This window comes from Ptychodera flava, chromosome 6 (genome assembly GCF_041260155.1).
Source record: "Ptychodera flava strain L36383 chromosome 6, AS_Pfla_20210202, whole genome shotgun sequence".
Taxonomy (NCBI): Eukaryota; Metazoa; Hemichordata; class Enteropneusta; family Ptychoderidae; genus Ptychodera; species Ptychodera flava.
Genome location: NC_091933.1, coordinates 34363876 through 34386547, shown reverse-complemented (window position 1 = coordinate 34386547; position 22672 = coordinate 34363876). Strand labels below are relative to the sequence as shown.

The following is a 22672-nucleotide window of genomic DNA, read 5'->3' as shown; positions in this document are numbered from 1 at the left end:
GAAAACAATGTAAAATTCCTTGGATTGATTCATCATTTGTGCTACATCATTTAAGTTTACATGCAATGTCCATGAAAAGTACATCCAAACGGAGATGCCACTCATTTAGGATCCGCTCCTTTCCTGTTAAATTATGTCATTCAAGACCATATCTGTATCATTTTAATAATTTGTCAAATTATCACAAATTGATGACTAACATAACAGTTACATGTATACGCTTTGACAAAAGCACTTTCCTCCACTGACTGGAGTAACTCCTCTCATAATACTTCACAGATTCAAAATCATATGCCAGCCACAATGAACTTTCACTATAAAATTTTATTCAGTTTATCATCAGAAATGTTCTCATTGACTACCCGAGTACAGAAAGTGGATTCACAGGTCACTGCAAGTGTAGAATAGAAAATATCAGAGGTACTAAGAAAATGTTTATCAAATCTGTGCGCTGCATATTTTGGTCTTCTTTCAGTCAAATTCTTTTTCAAACATTTGGCAAAACCTGTTGTTGCAGGATTGATTTTTGTTTTTGGAGATTTATCCATGGAAAAGTTGTACCATATGGCACCATTTATAAATGATGACAATCATACATAGCGGTACTGAAGCAGTCTTTTCTCATGTACTTCAGATGAAAAGTTTGTAATCAGCTGAGGTTTAACTTTGATATCTATAGTCTTTCACACAGGGACCTGTTTAACAAAAACTAGGTGTAATTTACTGTTAAATCTACCATTCTTTCAAACTCAACACCTTTTTTATCAGACAAAGTACTAAAAAGCATCATATTTACTGTTTTTGAACTGTTTGTAAGTATTTCAAGAAACTTTAGAACTACAAACTGTACAAATGCAAGATTGTGTTCAAGTTGTTCATCTAGGATTTAATTTAGATTACAAATACTGGAGGTGGCAATTGTATTTTACTTGTCCTGTCCCTAAAACATACCATGAAAAATTCCTATGTTCTGCAGAAAGTAACAAAAGATACAAAAAGCAGGGTGAAATGTACCATGCTTTATAAATAGTAAACATACATGTACTGCAAAGAAAGAAGCTATCTTTCTATGACAAATAAGTTGACCGTGATACAGAGTGGGATTAAGGCAAGGAGGGGAAAGACATAAAAAATACATAAAGCTAAAAAAACACCCAATTCTAGGTTATTGCAGTGGCTGTAATAATATTACTCCCTCTCATACTGTAAAAGTGATTCATTAAAGATGGCAATCAGCCTGCAGGAAATGATAAAAACCTTGTGTTGAAGTAACACCTGTTACAGTAACCAATGAAATTTTATGTAGACAACATAGATATTACACGAGGTACAGCAGTATGCTGCAGATATTATCTTTTTATTGTTTACATACATTGAATTGCTACTTGGAGTGATATTGTGTGTCGCCCTGTGGTGGCTTCCAAACTACAGAATGTAGCACAAACACACAGAATCACATTGCCGATGGACCCAATCTGATGTAAACAGTAAATTTACACTGTCTACTCTAACAGAGTAACAATTACAGTGGTCACTTGGTTCCTCATATTGTGAGAGAGAGAAAGAAGGAGAAATGAAGTCAAGCTTCATTTGAAGTCAAGCTTCATTTGCAGGTGGACAGTTTTGTTTGGTGACAACAGGCCCCAAGCAGACTTAAAAAACATAAGTTTCGTTCAACAAATATATTTCTTTAGAGTTCTGTGCGCATATGCTTAGGCTTAAGCTCTTCAATTCTTCTGACGAAGTCTGATTTCTCAGCACAACCTCTGCATGTTTCATCCCAATCATTTAAAATTTTCTTCAATTCTTTTACTCTGAGCTTCTTGAGATCTACTGTATTCAAGTCAATTTGTTTTTCTGAAAAAAAAAAGCAAATAATAAAAATAGCCGTGTAATGTTTCACAGATGATTTTGTACAAAGTCTAGGATTGGCAATAATAACAATAAGGGAGGTTCAATATGCACTTTATCCATGAGCTCTCCAGAATTAAGCTTGCATCTGAACAGGTAAATCTTCAGAGCATTACAAAAATATGTTAATGATTGACAGTATTGGAGATTAACCCTTTCACCCCCAGTTCCCTGTATACAGGTCCAACTTTACCATAGAAAACAATGGATTTGGGACAAACCATGGTGGTGAAAGGGTTAAAGTAGAGACTGTTCCATGAAGAAGGGCCTGAGTAGGACAAAGAGCATTCACCGAAAGATTTTTTGCTTACCCATGGCATCCTGAGAAGGCGGGACTCAGAGGAAGAGCGAAGTTGTCTTGCAATAACTGTAAATTCTCATCATTTAGATTAGAAGATTAGACATGTGAAACATCATCCTTCATACATTGGGTGACTTACCATATTTGAGCTCACAGATTTGTGCATCTTTCTTCTTTAGTCTTTCACAGATCTTTTCTGGCGGCAGATGGTTCGTCATGGGTTTACTCATTTCCCCTAAGATGCCTGTCGCAGCATCACTGGTTCCTCCGAGGTAATAACACTGCAAAATATATGCAAACAGATGAATGGTGCCATCATCATCTATACCATTACGGCTTCTGTACACAGACGCATCAAAATATGTCATTACATTTTATATACAGTAGTCTGTTTACTTGTTCCTACCTTTTGGTGTTGGTTGATTGACAGACACATAGGAAGGGGTTGAATATTTTTAATATGGGTCAGAATTGAAGAAAAAAATTCAGGTCAGGTATCTTGGTCGGGTAAAAGATATGCAAATTTTAAAGTGACAATTTGATCAAATTTACTTGCAGAATTTTCTCACACATGTGCCAAAGCTGTCTTTGCTTTCCCAACAAGACTCTTATCTCAGACAGACAGTTTTAAATTTGAGACATAAAAGGATGAAAATTTGATATTTGAATCTAAATTAATGATGCTCAGTTTGCTTGTAATTCTCCACTGCCATTCTCTTTGGAATGAATTACGGTAGATGAATGCATTAGTGTGTGTACACAAAGGAACCAGATGTCACATCAACACATTACTGTATAACAACAAATGCTCAGTTTCAAAAGTTCACAATATGCATCTTTTCCAAAGCATATGTCTGGCTTTCCCTCTACTTGCTTTAGCTTAAAAACAAATGAAGGGAAACAAATGAGCTTTGAGCTAGTTTTACCCTATCACAGTGTTCTGCCATTGGTTACATTTAAAAAAGGGTAATTACATCAAATGGAAGAGCCATGTGTGTCAAATATTAATACAACAGAAGTAGCAAATAAAAATTCTGCTTACAAACTCTGCTTTATCTGGTGGTATTAGTGTAATACACTGCATATTATATTTAGTGAACATAGAATTTATGATGCTACCATAATTTATGTACTCTTGGCGTAGGCAGGGTTTCAACTTCCCTTACACAAAGGGAGCAATACTACACGTTTGCATATATCATGAATAGTGTACTTGTGGACATCTGCCATTTTGAATTCCTAAATTACACACATCGTACATCTCATCAGCTTCTCCTGCAACACAACAGTAGGGTACTTGGAACCATGCAAACTGTGACCAATCTGGAACAACCTGATCTGGAGTCGTGACTGAATACTTTCACAACTACAATTGGTAAGGGGGCAAGGGGTTGGTTGAGCATCTGTAATTAGAAAATTGTCTGAACAGTGGTTAAATACTTACAAATCTATTTTCTTTATTTTTTGCTGTTTTGCAGAATTTTTTAAACTGATTTTCAATCTTGTCCTTGCTCTTGCGATCTTCGTCTGATAATGAGTTTCCAAAGTCTTTCAAAACTTTGATACAAACTGTAGGGAAAAAAAGACAAAAGCAAATAACTAAATGCATAATGCATTAAACCTAATTAATCACAACCCGTAGGCGTGGTGGTATGAATTCGAAAGATCAACTATATTTATAGTTGCTATACACCAACGGTATCAGTGATGGCTCCATTCATTAATTAAGGTGATGTCAGTATGCAATAACGATTCACAGTGCCAAACAACAAGCACCATTAGCTATGGCGCTTCAGTCATGTGTCTGGTGAGTAATGTTGTGAGTCGGTATTTGCTAACTTACTGCTGTTGGTTTACTATGGAGGTCTGTGTGTTATAAACCCGGTACGCGGGTTGGGCTTCTTGCATAGTTCCTAACAAGCAACGCGAATCCAACCAGACATTGACAATGAACTACCATGGCTATTTTTTACATCCATGGAACTACCAACCTGTCTCCGTGGTCCAACCCGGTACACATTACGACTGGCACTCAAAACGGACGTTTTCGTTTATGGTTCCATATACAGCATTACATATTTATAGCTTCTACGACTAAGACTCTCACCGGGTACTGGGTTGAATAACGGTTACCACACTGATACACTGAGAGTGGAATTGGAATTTTCTGGCGGAGTGTAAGAACGTTTTCATTCAACAGCAAAACCGGAAGTGAAAAGCCGGTATATCACATTCATCGCGCGTGAGTACATAGAAAAGATCAAGTACAATCTTTGTATATTAAAAAACAGACCTTGTTAACAATTTGACATTATAGATGCCGTCAAACGCTGCTTGCTTACCTTCACAGTCGCCTTCCTTCAATTTTGCTTCTGTTCTCGAAATACCCAGGACACACCAAGCAAAAACTACGAGGGTAAACCATATCGTGAGATTCTGTATATTATACGTCATAGTTTCGTTATAAAAAGAAGTTCTTGGTAAAAATAGGAAATTGTTCTTGAGGTCTCTCTTCCGTTTGACTAGACAAGAGTTCGGTCGGATTGCATTTGGGATATCTGATAGATAATTTCACTGTAGAAACGTGTCGAAGACGAATGTCAACGTGTATGTAATCACTGAAGTTTCCACTAAACAGTTGTACAGCTGGCCTAACCTGATTGGACAAGCTGTAAATCACGTGATATTTTTTTATTACTAGTCTTCCGTAGATGGCGCTGTTTTTTAAAAAAACTCGCCCGCTCCTGTCTCGCGCTCTGCAGTCAGTCCTGTCTGTCACTGCGTTTGATCTCAACCTCTTCCCCGTGAAAGTTAAACAAACTCGATGACGGCATTTTGATCTGAACTTTTCTACAAACAGTTATTGAAATAGGTTGCTAGTATTTTAAACACATTCGGAAATACTTATTATATTATGTTATGTTAAGCTTACTGTCCGTTTTTCGCAAATAATAGTGCAAATGAAGGTGGAATGCACGTTTGTTATACAGAACACCTGTGCATATAAATACGTATTTGTGCACAGTATCAGTTATTCTGTAGTAAGCTTATATTACGTGGTTGGAAATCTAAAAATTCAAAAAGGCATAAATATGGGTAACATTTTTGTATTTAATACTTTATCAAACTTTTACTCTTTTGAATATCTCTCCATGATTTTTTTTTCACAAACAAATTTGAATAGCACAGGTATTTAAAGCAAAAGTCATAGAACGGTAGAATACATTATACAAAAGAAACACTTAAGAAAATTAATTCCATATTGTTGATTTTTCGCTGAGGATGCTGATGGCACCGACAAAGTGTCTGTGCGGACACAAGAACTGCTTGTGATTGTTGCAAAATCGTGCTGGTAACTTTTCACGTATATAGCGCGTATCCAAATCGGCGTGGCCATATAGGGAGCTTTGGACCTCATAAACACTTACAATGTAGTATGCTTTCTTAAGTCATGCAATTTTCACAAACAAAAAAATAAAAAAAGAAAGTGTATCGTATATTGATTTCTACGTCGTGTACTCAACATAAAAAAAATGAATTCAAAACAGCCCTCGATACAAAGTAATTTGGTAAATGGCCGCGAACACGCTGCGTTCCTACCTGCATTTGAGTAATAAAAACACAATTATAACTAATTTAGGAGAATTCGATCTTCATATTGTTCAAATTTCTATTAGTGTTAGATGCACTGCAGCTGAATGTTGCAATATTACAAATTACTCATAAAAAAACAAGTATATAACTTAAAAAGAAAAGCAGACGAGCTTAATTTGCAGATTAAACAATCTAAGAATCTAAGAATCATCCCAAATTAATTCCAATCGTCTTTAAATTGATTGCTAAATGTAAAATCATGCGAATTTCAGGTACCAGTTTCCTTCTTTTTATATACTGCTATTTTTTCCGTAAAACGAAAGCCTTCCTAAGGACCAAAATAAACCTACTGAGTATATTCATAATTTTTGGTTTGGGTTTCTTTTTATAATGAATGGTTGAAACACTGGTAAGGTTATACAAAAATGTCCCTATGCACAAGGAGTCGAAATTTGCACAAATAAGAAGGAACGATGCATGCATTATTTTGATGAATATCTAGCATACGGAGAAACAATCAATCAGATTACAAACCTTAAAGCAGATATGGTGTTCAGGTCTTGATCTTAAAATTTAACAAGGAAGCTGCACTTAAAGAAATTCACCATCTGGGCGTACAATTTTTGCCTGGCAAATCATTTATAATTCGACAGATCTTGCTTCTTCGATTGGCTATTACATTCTTGATGATCATGAAAAGTTATCGTTTAGGGTATTTTTATCTTGATGGGCCAGTGGCACAATCATGTATTCCTTCTGAGTTTGTCATGTCTTAAACTCAGTATGCTCAGTGTGGGCAGTGCAATCATAAAGAGAACCGTATTCAAGATCAATTTTCACAAATAAATTTGAAAGTCTTGGTATTTGCAATTCATCAGCATTTTCTTCGTTTTATTATCTGTCGAAAATTTTCTGCTCGTCCAAAAAAAAACAACAACATATAACGGTTTATATAGGTGTATGCTACACACATTTCCCATCCATTCTTTTCAGTCAGGGGCAGCCAACTAGCTGATTTTGAGAAATTTATAAATGTAATTATACAGTATTTTGAACAAAATTAAAATTTGGAGGTAAAAATAATTCCTGTTTGTAACTGTCCCCGCCATGATATGAAAAAATGCCCCTCCCTCCGGTCCATAAGTTTTCCCCTCTCAACCGTGGAATATCTGCCAGGAAATCTCTCGTCCATCCCCTCTCCACTTTGCTCTCTATCCCACTTACAAAGGTTCAAACGGACAATTCTACATTCTTATTCTCCGCCTATCCAAAGGACCCTCTTCAAGTTGCCCGCTAAGCAGTAAAAAGAATCCCTTACGAATGGAAAAACAAACCACCCTGCTAAACACAAAAAAATGCCCATCCACCCCTTACCCGCCCACAGAAAGTTGCTGCCATGTAAAAAATCGCTTTCGAACAGCTATTTGCACGAACAACTTCGTTGGCTGCCCCTCAGTTGTACAATACGGTAATTAGACAAAGGATGAATAAAATATTTTCTGGGGTAACATAAGACTACTATATTATATACAGGCAAGACAGCTACATATCAAAACTTGAAGAGGCGCAATTTTTGAGTTTAGTCGATCGTCGAGTATATAACGAGGAATGGACAACTCAGAGTTCCATAAAGCTATGTCACTGTGGAACCGGATACGTGCGAAAATTGTTGGAATGAATGAGCAACGCCAGTTTTCATGTTTACTAACACTTAATCCGCCTCTTTAGAAACGAGTTTCGGAATCATCGGCATTGACAGACTGATTTTCGGGATGGCTTGCCTCATACGGCGGAGGTTGTTTTTCGAAAGCTAGGTTCGCCGCGCCATTCACCTCGTCGTCGTCATCTCTCGCCCAATCTTGCACTTCACCGGCGCCAAATATTATGAAGAAGATGGCACCGAAGGTGTATATTGCAGCCGCTATGTAGAAAACGACCTGCCACTCCTGCTGTGTTTGCTGTGAATTAAAAAAAAAAAAAACGAGGGAAAGTAGTATTGTTACGAGCCAATATCCTGCAGAGGTTAAGGCTCAGACGTGTTGTAAATAAATAAATAAATAAATAAATAAATAAATAAATAAATAAATAAATAAATAATAAATAATCCACGGCAGTGACTAAATGAAAAACATGAATATATTTTTAAAGCCATATACTATCAAACACACTGAATGCGCTATATCCATTATTGTAAAGTCTTGCAACTTTACACGGAAATAAGTTCAACGTCGAACACTCACCAAAGAATTACGAAAGGACAGAAGCAAAAGGGCAAAGAGCACAGAGTATTTTTCCCCTGCTGAAATGTCTACCTGTTTAATACTTTTCGATTCTTCAAAACTTGTTATGTAATTTCGATTTGTTCAAAAACATTTGCGAAGATTGTACCCCTTGAAAAATTTAAACGTGTAACTATGAAGTTACAGACAAAAATACAATGGCAAAACAAACAGTGTGCTTACGTTTGTGGTAATGCTGCCGATAACATAGGGGGCGATGATACCCGACAAAGTGGCCGTAGTGTTGGTTATGCCGAGTAACACACCGGCATACTTTGGAGCTATGTCAACATGGTTGACCAGAAAACCGCCGCCATATTGGAAACCAGAAAATGAAACTCCGATGGTCAGCAGAACCACAGCGAGCGTCGATTGTGTACAGTCCATGTATCCCGTAGCAACCAAGAAAGCGGCGGGTACTACAGACCCTATAAAAGTACAGTTCACAATGCAAATTCAGTACCGTGAAAGTTGTTTTTAGCTACTATAGACTATAGTCTATAGAAGCTATTGGGATGGGTATCCGTCCGGCGTCCGTCGTCAGTCTGTATGTATGTATGTATGTATGTATGTATGTATGTATGTATGTATGTATGTCCGTTTGTGAGGCGTCCGTCCACTCAAATATCTTGAGAACCACAGTACTTACTGATTTGATATTTGTTGTGTAGATGAAAAATATGATTTTGAGAAACTATTTTTTTTAATTTTTTGATATTGTTGAAAATAGGCAAATTAATGCCAAAAAGGTGTTTTGGTAAAAAATCTCTCTTCTTCATAACCGCTGGTCAGACAGCTTTGTTATTTGGTATACAGGTCCCTAGGGATAACCCAACTTAGATTTGTTCAAATTGTGATGAAATATGCAAATGTGTATTTTTAAGGAATTTTTTTGTCATTTTTGGTCAAAGTTTGACTTACATTGTATGTAATTCTTGTACTGTATAAACCCTATCAATTCACCCAGAAAAAAATAATTAATATGATTTTAAATAATTGAATTAATTAGGAAATCATCAAAGCCAAAATAATTTTAGTGTGGAATTATCAGAAAGTTCAACTTTTTTTGACAGTTCATAGTGAATTGAGGATTAAAACATGTAAAGGCAACTTTCCTAAATCCCAACTTTGATATATTCTGAACCACCATTTATGTTATCTAAAAGAAATAGTTTGTCATGATAGGGTGGTCAAATAAATAGAGATAGAGAAAGTTCTAATTGCCATTTATGGTTGACTTGGTAAGGATAAAATAAGATTACTTTTTGAGGAAAAAAATAGAGTGGTCAATTAAAAGAGTGGTCAAAGTGATAGGGTTTTTATGGTAAAGCTGGGCTGTAAGATTCCTCATGTGCTATTTATAGCAATTATGCAATCTGTGTAAACAGTGCAATGAAAGTGTAACATGATTCCTTATAATGCTTTTGATGACCTTGAACTTCTTAAGTTTGAAACATTTGTCTCTTCAGTGTGCTTTCTCTGAGTAGTACAGTCTAAACTTATTCAACAGAACTTACTTACAATGTTAACTTGAAAGTTAAATAATATGTGCTTGGTTAATAGGATGAAAATACTGATATTACCAAAGATAACCAGCTCAAGATTCTTTATAACCTGACAGATATGCTGTTTTTTTATGACGTAAATCTTGATTTAAGCAAGTCTTGTTTACTTTGATTAGAATGTAATTAACTCTCGTTTATTTGCTATTATACACTAATATAGTCTGATGAAATATGCAAATCTGTATTTTTACGAATTTTTTTCCATTTTTGGTCAGGCCATCCTGAAATGAGCTATCAAAGATATCCACCTTCTTCATCAATACATGTGTCACAAAAGGTTATTCTCTACATAACACAGCAGAGCTCTGTCAACTGTTGAGTCGCTTGTTTTTTCAAAACCGCTGGTCAGACAGCTTCAATATTTGGTTTACATGTCCCTAGGATGACCTTAGTGAGATAATTTCATACAGTCAGGAAATACTTAATTTTGTATCCATGTCTATAGTAGCTTCAGGGACTTTGGCCCTATGTTTTATTTTTGAATTCGCAATGATGTTGGATCTGTCAACCAGCTTGTTGTTACATTACAATTTCGATACACAGACCATCACTAAGGTTGTTGGTAAATATGGGAAGATGGGGTTAAAGTTCCTCACCTAAAGTATTCATGACTTTCCTCGTTGCTGCAGTGGTTAGTAGTTTCTTAGACCTTATTAAGTCTGCAATAAATCCTCCGATGTTTATGAAGAGAAAGAATCCGATGTATGGCAGTGCAGAGTATAGGCCGTTCTGGAAAAAAATTACACATCACGATAACGTATCAAAACACTCACGAATCAGTGTACTTTTAAACAGAAGAATGAAGAAAATAAAGTGTGAGCGTTTCGTTTTCCCTTACCTGCTTGATGTCGAATTTCAGGATTTCTCTCATGTAAGTTGGCAGGAAAGTCAGCAGCGAATATGTACCCCAGTTGCAACACATATGGGTCATCAAGATTGCCCAAAATGGTAGTGATGTTAAAATCTTCTTCCACGGTACTCGGTGGTCCTATGGACGGAAAATGATTTAATAATGTCTGTAGTGTAGTTTATATGGGAAATACTATCTGTCTAGCCTTTGATTCTAAATGTGGAATGTATTTTACAAATTTGTACTTCATCATGTATTTTTACACTATTAAAGGGAGGCTGTGGTCGAAACTCTGCTCAAAGGTTGCTAGGGACCCCTACGACCGATGTAAACACTGTATCTAGGGTAGTACGTACGTTGGCGATTGATGAAAGTTAAAACATGTTGTTAACAATGAATATCGTACAATTTAAATCTTACGGCTATGTTTACGTAATGCACCTAGATATTATGGATGAAATACAGTGTTTGTAAACAAGAACGTCATACTCGCGCAGTTACGACGACAGCCTCCCTTTAATTTGTGTAGAACAATCATTGAAAGCAACTGACAGTAGACGGCGTCCGATCATCTGCCTGTCAATCTGTATGTCTGTGTGTCTGTCTGTCTGTCTGTCTGTCCGTCTGTCTGTCTGTCTGTCTGTCTGTCTGTCTGTCTGTCTGTAGGTAGGTAGGTAGGTAGGTAGGTAGGTAGGTAGGTAGGTAGGTAGGTAGGTAGGTAGGTAGGTAGGTAGGTAGGGATGGATGGATGGATGGATGGATGGATGGATGTGTAACTGAAGCTAGCCTGTCTCTGTATGTCTGTGTGTTGCGCTCTGTCAATCTATCTGTCCATCTATCTATTCCTTATTCTCCAACAGTCCCTCCACACACGAGTGATTGTGATTCTACACGTTTATGATATACACGCATAGATAGATAGATAGATAGATAGATAGATAGATAGATAGATAGATAGATAGATAGATAGATAGATAGATAGATAGATAGATAGATAGATAGATAGATAGATGTCCGTATGCATGTCCTTGTAAGCTTCTGACCGTGTTCCGAGCACAGTTTCCACCTTAGTAACTTAACTGGATTACTTATATATGTTTCATTAAACCAAAGTTAACCTTCTCCTCCCTACGTGATGCGTGTTCTTCCGCCAGGGTTCTTTCAATATAGTTCCTTTCGACCGCTGAAATCCTCTTGTGCTTTGCTGGCGAATCAGCCACGATTAGCATCCACAGGGCAAACCATACAATTGTTGCTACACCTACGGACCAATGTAACAAACCATGATTCACAACTCTCTCAGTCTATTATTGCACACTTGCAAAAAAACCAAACAGTCACGTAAAAACGAAAAAATCTGCACCGACTGCCGTTGGATTCGACACTCTTTTACATAGATAGATATGTAGCTAGATATATAAATACATACGTAGATGCATTGATACATACATAGATACATGCATAGATAGATAGATAGACAGATACATACATAATACATACATACATACATACATACATACATACATACATACATACATACATACATACATATAATTTCAATTGTTAACTAGACAATTAACTCTTACCCAGAACATAGAAGATTGATGGCCAACCCCCTGCAAATCCGTAGGCACAGAGTAAACCTGACACTGGTAGAGTTATAACATTACCAATTTGGGTTCCTGTAAATAAGGGACAATGCCGCAATTTATACTTTATATCAGCACAAAATGTCGAGAAGCAACGAAAGCGGGCGAAATAATCATACCGGGAAATGTTCTCAGTCAATATGACAATAACAAGATTCAGAAAAGCAAGTAAAGACCGGCTTATGTTATGAGGAGATTTCTTGATAGTTAGTTAGATCGTAAATTGTTAAGCAACTTTCGCACTTTAAAGTTTGATATCAAATTGGTATATGCCTATATCAACATGCTTGCTAAAGTATGCCTGCGCATGTGTATAAATTGAAACGAGACTTAATGACCAACATTTAGTTGAAAAATTCCCCTTTGGTCCACTGTTCACTACGTGAGTCGAAAGGGATGTCGGCTTCCATCGATTTTTTTCTCTTTTGGTTTTCGTTTTTTTCAGATTCTCATTTTGCCTCGTGATCAGCCCCAGGTATTGGTAATATCAACTGCAAATTTGTTCTTACTGGGAACACTACTGTGATCACATGATTGATAAAGTTGCGTGACAAGTTTATCTTTAATTTACGTCGATATTTTTCCACTGAGTGACGCTGCTTTATTTTGCACGTATACCTCGCAAATGACTTGCGAAGTCTGCCAAGACCACTAAGTACAACTTCAGTATGGTGTTGTACAATCCCATGTTGGTCATTATTTCGCTCATATTTGTGATACCCATGTGGTGGGTATTGACATTTTCTTCTCGAAGAAGTGAGAAATTGAAAACAAAGGGCTATGCCCTTTTGTCACCTCAAAGAGGGCACTCTATACATGTACCGACACCTTTATTACAAAATTTACGAGAATGTGATAAACCACATGCAGATTTTATCTCTGTTGGTGTATACGTACAGTTTGCCTGCCATAAAACGACACTTGAGAAAAGGTGCTAAGACCCATACAGCGCGATATAGGCGCACATATCAAACTCGTCCGCTGTCGATACTATACTACCTATATTGAAATTCCATGACAATACTACTATACTTATTATCTGTACCTGCAAAGTTTAATTTCTTTTAGTGAGCATTGTGTTCTGAACGTATCTAAATTTGGCCAAACCTCCATCCCAAAACCAAAAAACAACAACAACAACAACAACAACAACAACAAAACAACAAAAAAAACCCACACCATTTCTGCAACCTTTTGGCTATAATCGTTATGCCACACAAAATCTTGCACGTATAACCTGTTCATATGGAAAAAAGTTTTGTTTAAATCCAGTCTTTTGTCGCAACCTGTTGCATAGGACTGGAAACGGACGTTACTGTGCCTATTTTGCTCGTCGCCATGACATGATAAACACAGACTACTATATATTCATCAGCTATAAGGATGAAACAGAACATAATCCATGGTGTTTTACCTGCCCAAGCAATGGCTGCAAGTTGACTTCTCTCGAGAGGAGGTAACCACAAGGCCCACATTGCATGTACTGCTGGAAATACGGTACCCTGAAAAAACAGTATAGGGTGAAATATTGGAGTAGAAAAATTGAGAAATGATATGTTAGAAACATCCTATGTAGATTAAGAAACACAATTATAAATCTTTGTGACATCAACATCATACAACTAATCGCGAGATTGTCGGAATCTTATGTGAGCAATTAAAACTTATTTATTTATTTGTTTATTTATTCATTAAGATTTATCCAACGTAAACTAAAAAAGGGTCTACATAGCATTGTGTGACCAAAACAGGTACAAAACACCTATACAAAGTCAGTCTCCCATAACACACTACCCAACGAGCTAAAGAAAAAGCTGACGTAAAATATACAACAATTTAGATTAAAAAACAATGAAAAACATTTTTCAAAAACAACCAAATTTATATAGGTCTACATTTACTACAGAAGCAGTGGATTGTCCATGTACAAGTGTTCTGGGGGTCAAACGAACTATGAAAATTGTTCCAATATCATTTTTAATACCATATTTTTTTTAATGTAAATCATCACTTTCCGTCGAGTCAGTGACAATATGAATATGCTGTTTTGTTTGAGACAGGGGACGAAGTCACATTATGTTCCCGTTACAAACGTCAAAGTTTACAGAGAAATTGTACAGGTGTAGGGTATTTTCGAGTCCCCGTGATTAGAAATTGACAATCAAATGTGTGTCGCACCATCATAACTACACAGGTGTCATCAATTCTCTGCGTGAAATCATATGAGAGGAAGGCAAAGGGCATTATATTCATAAAATCAATAAATGACTTCGATTGCTGTACACGCCATGCTTGTTGACAAGCACAGTACACCATCAGTGAGCTTGCAGTGGCAGGAGTTGATAAGGGTAGCTGTATGATTCCTGAATTGGTGGGCTAAATGGCCGGCAATGCTGACTCCGTGTCAACCGTGCATTGCCCTCGTATCTGTGACATTCAGAACTCTTCCAACTTTCCTGTTTTCATGTCCTCTAATTGTTTTAGAATCACGTATAAATGCACATGAGGGGAATCGCCAAGTGTACATCGTATTATTATTTTCCAGGCACTTCCCTCGTCCTTCATAAGTCAATTCCGTTCCGATACCCATGCCATTGTGTAACTGTGTTTTCGAAGTTTATCTTTGTCGTCCATGCAACGCAGCTGTCGGCAGAAACTAGGGCGAAAGTTCGTTGTCTTTGATACTAGATACCAATACTTAAATATCGGTGAACGCCAATCTGCTTCCACCGAGAGTGTACAGGGTAATAGTTGTTTTGACGCGTCTGAATTACCAGTTGTTATGTAGAATTCCTTTTAGTATAACTATGAACAGTAATATTAGTTTTGTTTCCTGACTCTTAAGTCGCACGTCATGGTATTTTCACTTCTGATCTCGAAGACGCATCTCTCAATCTAATTCAAGCGAAATATTGGAGTATCGGAATGTCTATTTGTGAATATTTCATTGGTAACACAGATTTTTACAACGTCTCATGAGTGATGGCGCAACGACATGTGTCCAATAAAGTATTGGAAACTTTGGGGGCGAAAAGAGAAACAGACACAAATGGGATTTTTATTCACAGACTATGCTACACTGGACCCATGACATCACATCAAGTTGAACGTATCTTTCATTGGAATGTATGACTACACATTTGCTAGTGGAACGATGGGTTCGCTGAGTACGTGATTCCTATCGAAGAACTCAGTAGAAAGGCCATTTTGAGAAGGTCAGACGACAAAAGGCCAATCTCAGGTCATATCTCAATTTCCCGGGGCTCCAGAGTATGCCTTTTCCGTTCGTGACCCGCTGAACGTAACCTCGATTTATACTTGTACGCAGGACATGTGTCCTCACGGCCTCAGAGCTTGTCAAAAACTATCCTTCCTTCACAATTTTATCATTATCATAGGCGAAAACTGTCCATGGTTTCATTTACTAGTTATATGAGTTACACAATTATTGATAATTCATATGAACATGCGATGGAATCGTTTTCAAAACGATATCTTGATTATAGGCGTTATCGTAATTTCTAAGTTTCCGAGTCGGAATTCAATTCGGCGAATGTCTATCCGTAACAAAAGTGTTTTCTCACCGCATCTTACATCTTATGATAAAATTCCGTCATCATCTTCTAAGTATACCTCTTGGTTCTGTGGCCTACCAAATTAAATAGTTTGTTTTGCGTCCGAGCGTGCACTAACATTTTTGCAGAAAACATATAAAATTTAATTACAGAATTTTCCGTCCGAATCTCAGTCGCCAAAAATCAAACTACCACTTTTACATTGATTGCGACACAATACTTATTTGCTGTAGCCATATCACAACAATTGAACATGTGGTTATACGCATAACGGCATCCTCGAGAGGCTTATACAGGACTGAATTTTTAAAGAGGAAACTGCAAAATAAAAATATAATTGTATGGAATGTTTTTAACCGCTTACCCGGCTATCTTGTATTTTGAGTGAACGCAAGTTTAAACTTACTTTAGCCTTAAATTAGGAAACTACGATGTTTTGACTGTAGATGTTTTGCGAGTATTTAAGGGGTTTTGGGTATTCAAACAAAAACAAAATCCGATAAAAGGTAATACGCTATATATTCTCTCTCTGACCAACACGCCCGAAAATATGCAGACAAACCTACCTCTCCCAATCCCTCGACGAACCTGAGGGCGAAGACAAGCCCCCAGTGGATCGTTGCAAAGAATGGAGTCAACAACGTACAAACGGCCGTGACAAACATACTCCATCCAAAGACACCCTTTCCGCCATAGCGCTCAGCAAACCAGCCACCAGGAATTTGGGTGACGATGTAACCGTAGAAGAAGGACGAGAGTAACAAACCCTGTGTTTGCTTGTCCCATATAAAACTCCCTTCCTGGGGAAGAGATCAAAATGAATATTGGTTTTTATAGAGAGACACACACATAGATAATAGATAGATAGATAGATAGATAGATAGATAGATAGATAGACAGATAGATAGATAGATAGATAGATAGATAGATAGATAGATAGATACACACATACATACATACATACATACATACATACATACATACATACATACATACATACATACATACATACATATATAAATGCGCTTAACCAAATCATAATGTTGAATAGAAAGTCACCAAAATTCACAATGAAAATAAATACAATATTAAAGTCTACTTACAACGTCATCGCCAGTAGAGTTCGAGCCGGAATCAGGGAGGCACACGTCATCTATTACGTCACTGCTGTTGTCAGGATCATTCAAGGCTGTGTTGTTGACCATGCAAACCATGGCAACGCTCAAATTGACACGCAGTGCGTACATAGATACAAACCCAAAGAATGCAAGTATAGCGAGTCCAAACCTTGAGGACGTCCAAAACGGAACTGGTACCAAAATGGAAAAGAGTTACAGTCAAACCGTGAATGACAGTAATTATGAACACTTATGTCAGTGGTATACATGGTGGTGGTGGTGGTGGTGATGATGATGATGATGATGATAATGATAATGATGATGATGATGATGATGACGACGACGATGTTGTTGTTGATGGGGAAGACATCGACGATGATGATGATGATGACGACGACAACGATGATGATGATGATGATGATGATGATGATGATGATGTGATGACGACGACGACGACGACAACGATGATGATGATGATGATGATGATGATGACGACGACGACAACGATGATGATGATGATGATGATGATGATGATGATGATAATGATGAATATGATGACGATGATGATGATGAAGATTCAAGTGCATTATGATAATGGAACATCTAATCTTGTTAGTGATTGCAATGCATGTGACGTGTACTGTAAAATTTGTTCTGAAAACTTGCCAAATGCCAGACAACATTCCCGGAGAAAAAAGCGTTTGGTTGGGCTTGTAAATTTGAAAAAAAAGACCTAATAATGGAGCTATCTGAAGCAGTTTGAAGCCAAAGTTTATTTTTGTCAATCTGGAAGTTCGAACTTTCGAGGGGATACATTATTTCATAGGAAACTTAATGTACTTGGTAGTTTTAGGTGATGGTTGTTTGCTTTCCCTTTACCTGAGATATGCAGTGACCTAGGGTATTTAATAAAATAATTCAATAAGCTTCAAGCAAACGCTGATGTAAATATCTTGATATTTATTGCTATCTGTCATAAATCTTGATTCAAAAGAGACGTATAGCCATGCTACCTCATAAATCATTGCAAAAAGGTGCATGAAAGATTAAAACTTTGACAGTTGCACAGGTAAAGTACATGTATGTCTTGATATTGAACAAGCTTTTGAAATGCCCAATCGATTCAAATTCAATCTTTGAAAGTGTTTTTGCCGTACAATACCATGTATATCATGATTTCTCTGATAACATGATGGTGAGAGCAGTAACCATTCTCAACATGATAGTGGGGCGACTTTATGGAGTACAAGCTTTACCTATTAACTTTCCTGTGAACAGGACTGATGCACATTTTGCAATCGACACAAAATATTCTACACTGTTTCGGTGAATGATGCTCTCTACGGAGAATTGTGCGTCTTGCAGTTGACGAGACTGTTGAATAGAAATAGCGCGCCAAAAGTGAGAGCATGTATCGGAGAAATCTGGGGATGTCAGCAAAATGATCATAGTCGAACGTCTGGTACAAGTGACCCCTTGAAGTAATTTATGAACGCGTTAATATATACAGGTTTCACTAAATTGTATACATATGGCTCTAATGTAAAACAACAGAAGGGAATTACAAGGTGTAAGTGACCCAGCGCAAGTCGATTTGTTCAGCGGGAGGATAGGGGTGTGCACCTAGAACTGCACTATGACCACGACCATCCAGCGAAGAAACGTTTTCTAAAAATGTTATGACCTTAATAGATTCCGAGGTTAGCCTTTTCAAAGAAAATATGTCACAAATGTATGTCAACAAAAACATAACGCCTGTTATCTGATTTCGATTTACCGGCCCATTGTTTTGCGTTTCCGAACTCGCTAGCGATGGCCTTTAAGGTCACACAGGGGCCTTTTGGATCTACAAGAAGCCTCTAAGTTTTTGATAAGGTTTGGAAACTCGTGCAACATCTTCTCTCCCCTAATCCTCTTCTTTAACAAGGGAGAGCTATAGAACAAATTGTGTCGGTTATCTTTAGAGTGGAGAAATAGTTCAGTCACCCGTAGACAACTCACTCGCTGAAAGCAACGAAAACTCAGAATAATTGTGAATGTCTCCCTAGGTTCCATTTCAACGCTGTGCCAAAGTACTGAAAGCAACAGTGGAAAACACTCTGTGGATCAACTGTCCACTACTATCGACACAAAACTTGAACTGAGACCCACCTTTCTCTGAATCAGATTCTTTGAGTCCTATCGAAGTTGCCATGGCGATCAGGTTTTTCGGCAACTTTCAACTCAGTGTCTTCAAGTTTTGATTGTTGCTCAGTGGTGGCCCGTATCAGCTTTCTGTTATAGAAGAGCGGGAGGCACGACATCTCACATGTACCGAGCCCTGAAAATATCAGGTCATCAGCACAAGTTTTACAGTGGGCTCAAATATATAAATTGTAAATTTTCAACGTAGGGTGGCGCCATATGGATGTCAGCGAAACAAATTCGGAGTGCCATACTTGATCCTTTGCGAAGCTCGCATTTGCCACACGATACTAACTGTGTGTAAGCTTGAACAGCTACCATAAATAATCATAGCTTTATTTCTCAACGAGGTTTCCGACTATCGCACAGACTGGTAATATTTTCCAGTGGCGTTTCTACACAGTGAGGATCGGAGGCTATTTGGATCCTACCGAAGACGATGCACTGGCTTTCAATGTCAACAATTAAGTTTGTACAGCCAAAATAAAATACAACTTTCCCAAGCATAGTTGAATGTGAAGGAATCCTGTTCATTGCGTGTTCATCTTCGTTTACGTTGAGACCTTTCTACAGGTGCCGCCAACGAAGCTGTTCGTACAAAAAGGTGTTCGTGCGAAGTTTTTCAGCGGGCGGGCAGATTTCAAAACTAATCAGCGGGCGGGGAAAAAATATCGATATTTACTGTGGGCGGGGAAGAAATTTCATTACTTTCAGCGGGCGGGGAGAAAATTTTTGACAGTGGGCACCGGAAAATACGTAGGGGGAGGGGGAGCAATGTTCCAAGGTATACTGCTAACTGCTTGCATGGTTTTGTGTTGATCTGGGTTGCCTATTGGGCATCTAGTTGGCAATGGGGAATTTCAGTAGTGGGGAGAGGGCAGTGGGGAGCTTGAATGGTTGTGGGAAGTGGGGAGCGGGCAGACTGTAGATACCGGAGGGCAGTGGGCAACAAAATTCAGTGGGAGGGCACATTTTCAGCGTATACCAGTGGGAGGGCAGTTACGAACAGCTCTCACTTTCCCCTCCAAATTTTAGGTCAGGGTCAAAAATAAGAAAAATCGGTATATCAGCCTTCAAAACAGGTTTTGTGACGATTTTGAGAAATTCATGAAATTTACCAGTTGGCGGCACCTGTTTCTACTTTCAGCATATGTCGTTGTTGCTAACACCTGCCACTGCATCTTTAGTTTGTGATACGATAATCACTCTGAAGCATTCGGTATTCCTGATACAGAATATGAGGCACATTTACCAGTCTTTCACACAATTCTTCGCACGTTGGCTAATGATTAAAGTAATATGTTTGTTTGTTTCTTAAGTTTCTTTCTCTCTGTCTGTACCGCAAGTGTGCAGCTAAACCTTTGTCCAGTAGGTCACTTCATGCTGTCTGCTTTCCGTTGCGTCACAGGAATCAGTACACTGTAAACATTTGTATGGCGATATCTCTGAACTTTTAGGGGCAAGGCCGCTTATTGCATATCAAGCAAACGTGTTCATCCATAGGCCCTATGGTTCATCCAAGGTCATTAACTTCATATGCCGATGTACGTCTCTTTGTGTATGTCTTCGAATGTGTATGTGTATTTGTTCGTTTAAAATTTCAATTTGGTTCCGCACTGTCATAGCGTAATATAGCCTGAAAGATCCGTCGCTCGAGGACGCTCCCTACGCTCCCCTCCTCGTACGAGAGCGCCCTCGAGCGACGGATCTTGCAGTCTAAGCGTAATACAGTCAAAGGTGAAACTTTATGATCATACAGTCGTGGCATTCGGTAGTTGAGCTGGAGACCATCTCCAAGAATAAACAGACACAATGCAACACAGGCGGCCAAGACGTATTAAGTTTTTCTCACTGTTTTCTCTATCTGTTCCTCTCCTTTTCTTCGTGTTCTGACTGATCGGAGTAAATAAAATAAATGATTCTATAACCTACGTAGCTTCTTGACTCTATATGTAATTTTACACCCCATTACAAGGATATTTATCTCTCATATACACATCTTGTAATTGATTAGTTAACACAAACAATTATGCTAATCCGTGGACTTATCTGGGATTTTATGGGTTTGTTAACATTGCGAAGATGGAGATGTAAATGAAAAAGGAGCCCCTTTTAGTAACTCGTACACGATCTGACTTACACTTGGTTCAAGTCTGTGATTTGTGAATGTTTGAGTGGAGTGAACGCGATGATTTGTATTTTGCTTTAATGTGAAACGCATGAGTATAGTGAACGCTATACAGGAGAGTTTCACCCGGAATCACAAAGGTGACACATTCAATCGCTGGGAAAACCTGGCCTGGGCTGCCAAAGTCCGGATAGGTTGGTACGAAATAGGAGAGACAAGAGAAACTATTATAAATGATTTTATTTTTTTTTAAATTCACCGACTTGAAACCAAGTCTAGATCCGACTTGAAAATCTGTGCAATTCTACTTTTGCGTTTCTTTGTTATCTTCAACTGGCCCGGTACTCGCAAGTGCTTGACCTCTCTTCATATCATGGAAGAGTTGCAGTTCTTTTGGGAAAAGCTTTGCAAATAAAACATGAGGCCAAAATTTTTATTAGCTTGGCCATAACATTGGTCATGCGCATCAAGGTTGAGGTGGTTAAAATTTTTTCCACCCAAAGGTTCGGATACATCTTCCATCGTGATGAACGTTTTATGAACAATGAGGCGTTCTCTTGTTTCTTTTAAATTATAGTGTTGACATAAACAATTTTCTTCAATTTTGTTGTTCATTAAAAAACATTTGTTGCAAGTATACGGTGCATGCTTTTGGACTGAAATATTCCAAGTTTCATTTCGTTTGTGGATTAGTTTCCATGATTTCGTCCGGTCAGTGTTCTGAGCATATTCTAGTTTTGAGTAAGTATTTTCTGATGTTGGTGGAATAAATGTACGAGTATTAAATAATTGATACATTTCTTTTGTAGTGCCTGTTCTTAGCGGAATTTTCTGAATACAATCTTGTATATTTTTGTCAGATGCATGTGTAGAATTTTGACCTTCAAGTAGTCTTTTCCAATCCCTATAGCTATTGACATTAAAATACTGTTGTAAGTCAGATAATTAACCTTTAGGCCAGAAAGAAAAAAAATAAATTGTTCATCGGAATCGCCGCTTCTACTTTGCTCGCTTTGGATTTTTTTTTGATGTCGCTAAACTCATACTTCTGCATTGCAATAGACATCAAATCAGGTCCAATAATCGTTATCATTCAAGGTAACTAAGAAAGTTACCAGGTCCAAGGAAAATATTGAAAATGACAAAGGCAATGGGGTCATCTTGAACCACAAAATAGTGGTGGTACCAGGTGTCCGGAATGGGTAAGCGTACCCTGCCAGCTAGCCGCACCCGTCAAGATTGACCCAAAGCGACAAATCCATTGTTAATTGGTGAATTCACCAAATTACTTTTGTGAGTCAAAATTTGGTATACTGTCACTCATTATTTCATTGCAAATACTTTAGTGCTGCCGCTGGCGGCGCCCTACACTTTCGTCGGGTTTTTCGCAGGCATGTTGGATTCTGAATTGAACGAGACTTCCGACGTGTCTGCACTGAGCTCTGTCAACACGTTGTTGCGACGTCTGGATTTTGTAAATCACGACACAAATTGGGTCAATTTTTGGCTGAAATTTCT

The 22672-nt window shown here is 37.8% G+C and overlaps 2 protein-coding genes across 2 annotated transcripts; both read right to left on the bottom strand.

Annotated features, from left to right (window-relative positions):
- Positions 1 to 304: 304 nt before the first annotated feature.
- LOC139135576 (mesencephalic astrocyte-derived neurotrophic factor homolog) lies at positions 305 to 4737 on the bottom strand. The gene is made up of 4 exons (XM_070703040.1): positions 4555 to 4737; positions 3657 to 3781; positions 2352 to 2493; positions 305 to 1857 (listed from the first exon to the last, which is right to left on the bottom strand). The coding sequence occupies exons 1-4, from the start codon at positions 4664 to 4666 to the stop codon at positions 1691 to 1693; spliced, it is 546 nt and encodes a 181-aa protein (XP_070559141.1). The 5' UTR covers positions 4667 to 4737; the 3' UTR covers positions 305 to 1690.
- Positions 4738 to 5959: 1222 nt separating this feature from the next.
- Positions 5960 to 19574, bottom strand: LOC139135574 (sialin-like). Its single transcript, XM_070703038.1, has 10 exons — positions 18994 to 19574; positions 16828 to 17033; positions 16291 to 16524; positions 13564 to 13651; positions 12087 to 12182; positions 11619 to 11761; positions 10489 to 10638; positions 10247 to 10379; positions 8269 to 8513; positions 5960 to 7764 (listed from the first exon to the last, which is right to left on the bottom strand). The coding sequence occupies exons 1-10, from the start codon at positions 19034 to 19036 to the stop codon at positions 7531 to 7533; spliced, it is 1572 nt and encodes a 523-aa protein (XP_070559139.1). The 5' UTR covers positions 19037 to 19574; the 3' UTR covers positions 5960 to 7530.
- Positions 19575 to 22672: the final 3098 nt, after the last annotated feature.

What these genes read in the sequence shown, in the direction of transcription:
- LOC139135576 (XM_070703040.1), bottom strand. Translation starts at nt 4,666, where the DNA reads ATGACGTATAATATACAGAATCTCACGATATGGTTTACCCTCGTAGTT. An exon ending in AAAATAAAGAAAATAGATTT is followed by an intron (nt 2,494 to 3,656) that starts GTAAGTATTTAA and finishes TATATTTTGCAG; the next exon opens with TGTTATTACCTCGGAGGAAC. An exon ending in AATCTGTGAGCTCAAATATG is followed by an intron (nt 1,858 to 2,351) that starts GTAAGTCACCCA and finishes TTTTTTTTTCAG; the next exon opens with AAAAACAAATTGACTTGAAT.
- LOC139135574 (XM_070703038.1), bottom strand. Translation starts at nt 19,036, where the DNA reads ATGGCAACTTCGATAGGACTCAAAGAATCTGATTCAGAGAAAG. An exon ending in ATCAATCTTCTATGTTCTGG is followed by an intron (nt 11,762 to 12,086) that starts GTAAGAGTTAAT and finishes ATTGGTCCGTAG; the next exon opens with GTGTAGCAACAATTGTATGG. An exon ending in GAAAGTCATGAATACTTTAG is followed by an intron (nt 8,514 to 10,246) that starts GTGAGGAACTTT and finishes GTACTTTTATAG; the next exon opens with GGTCTGTAGTACCCGCCGCT.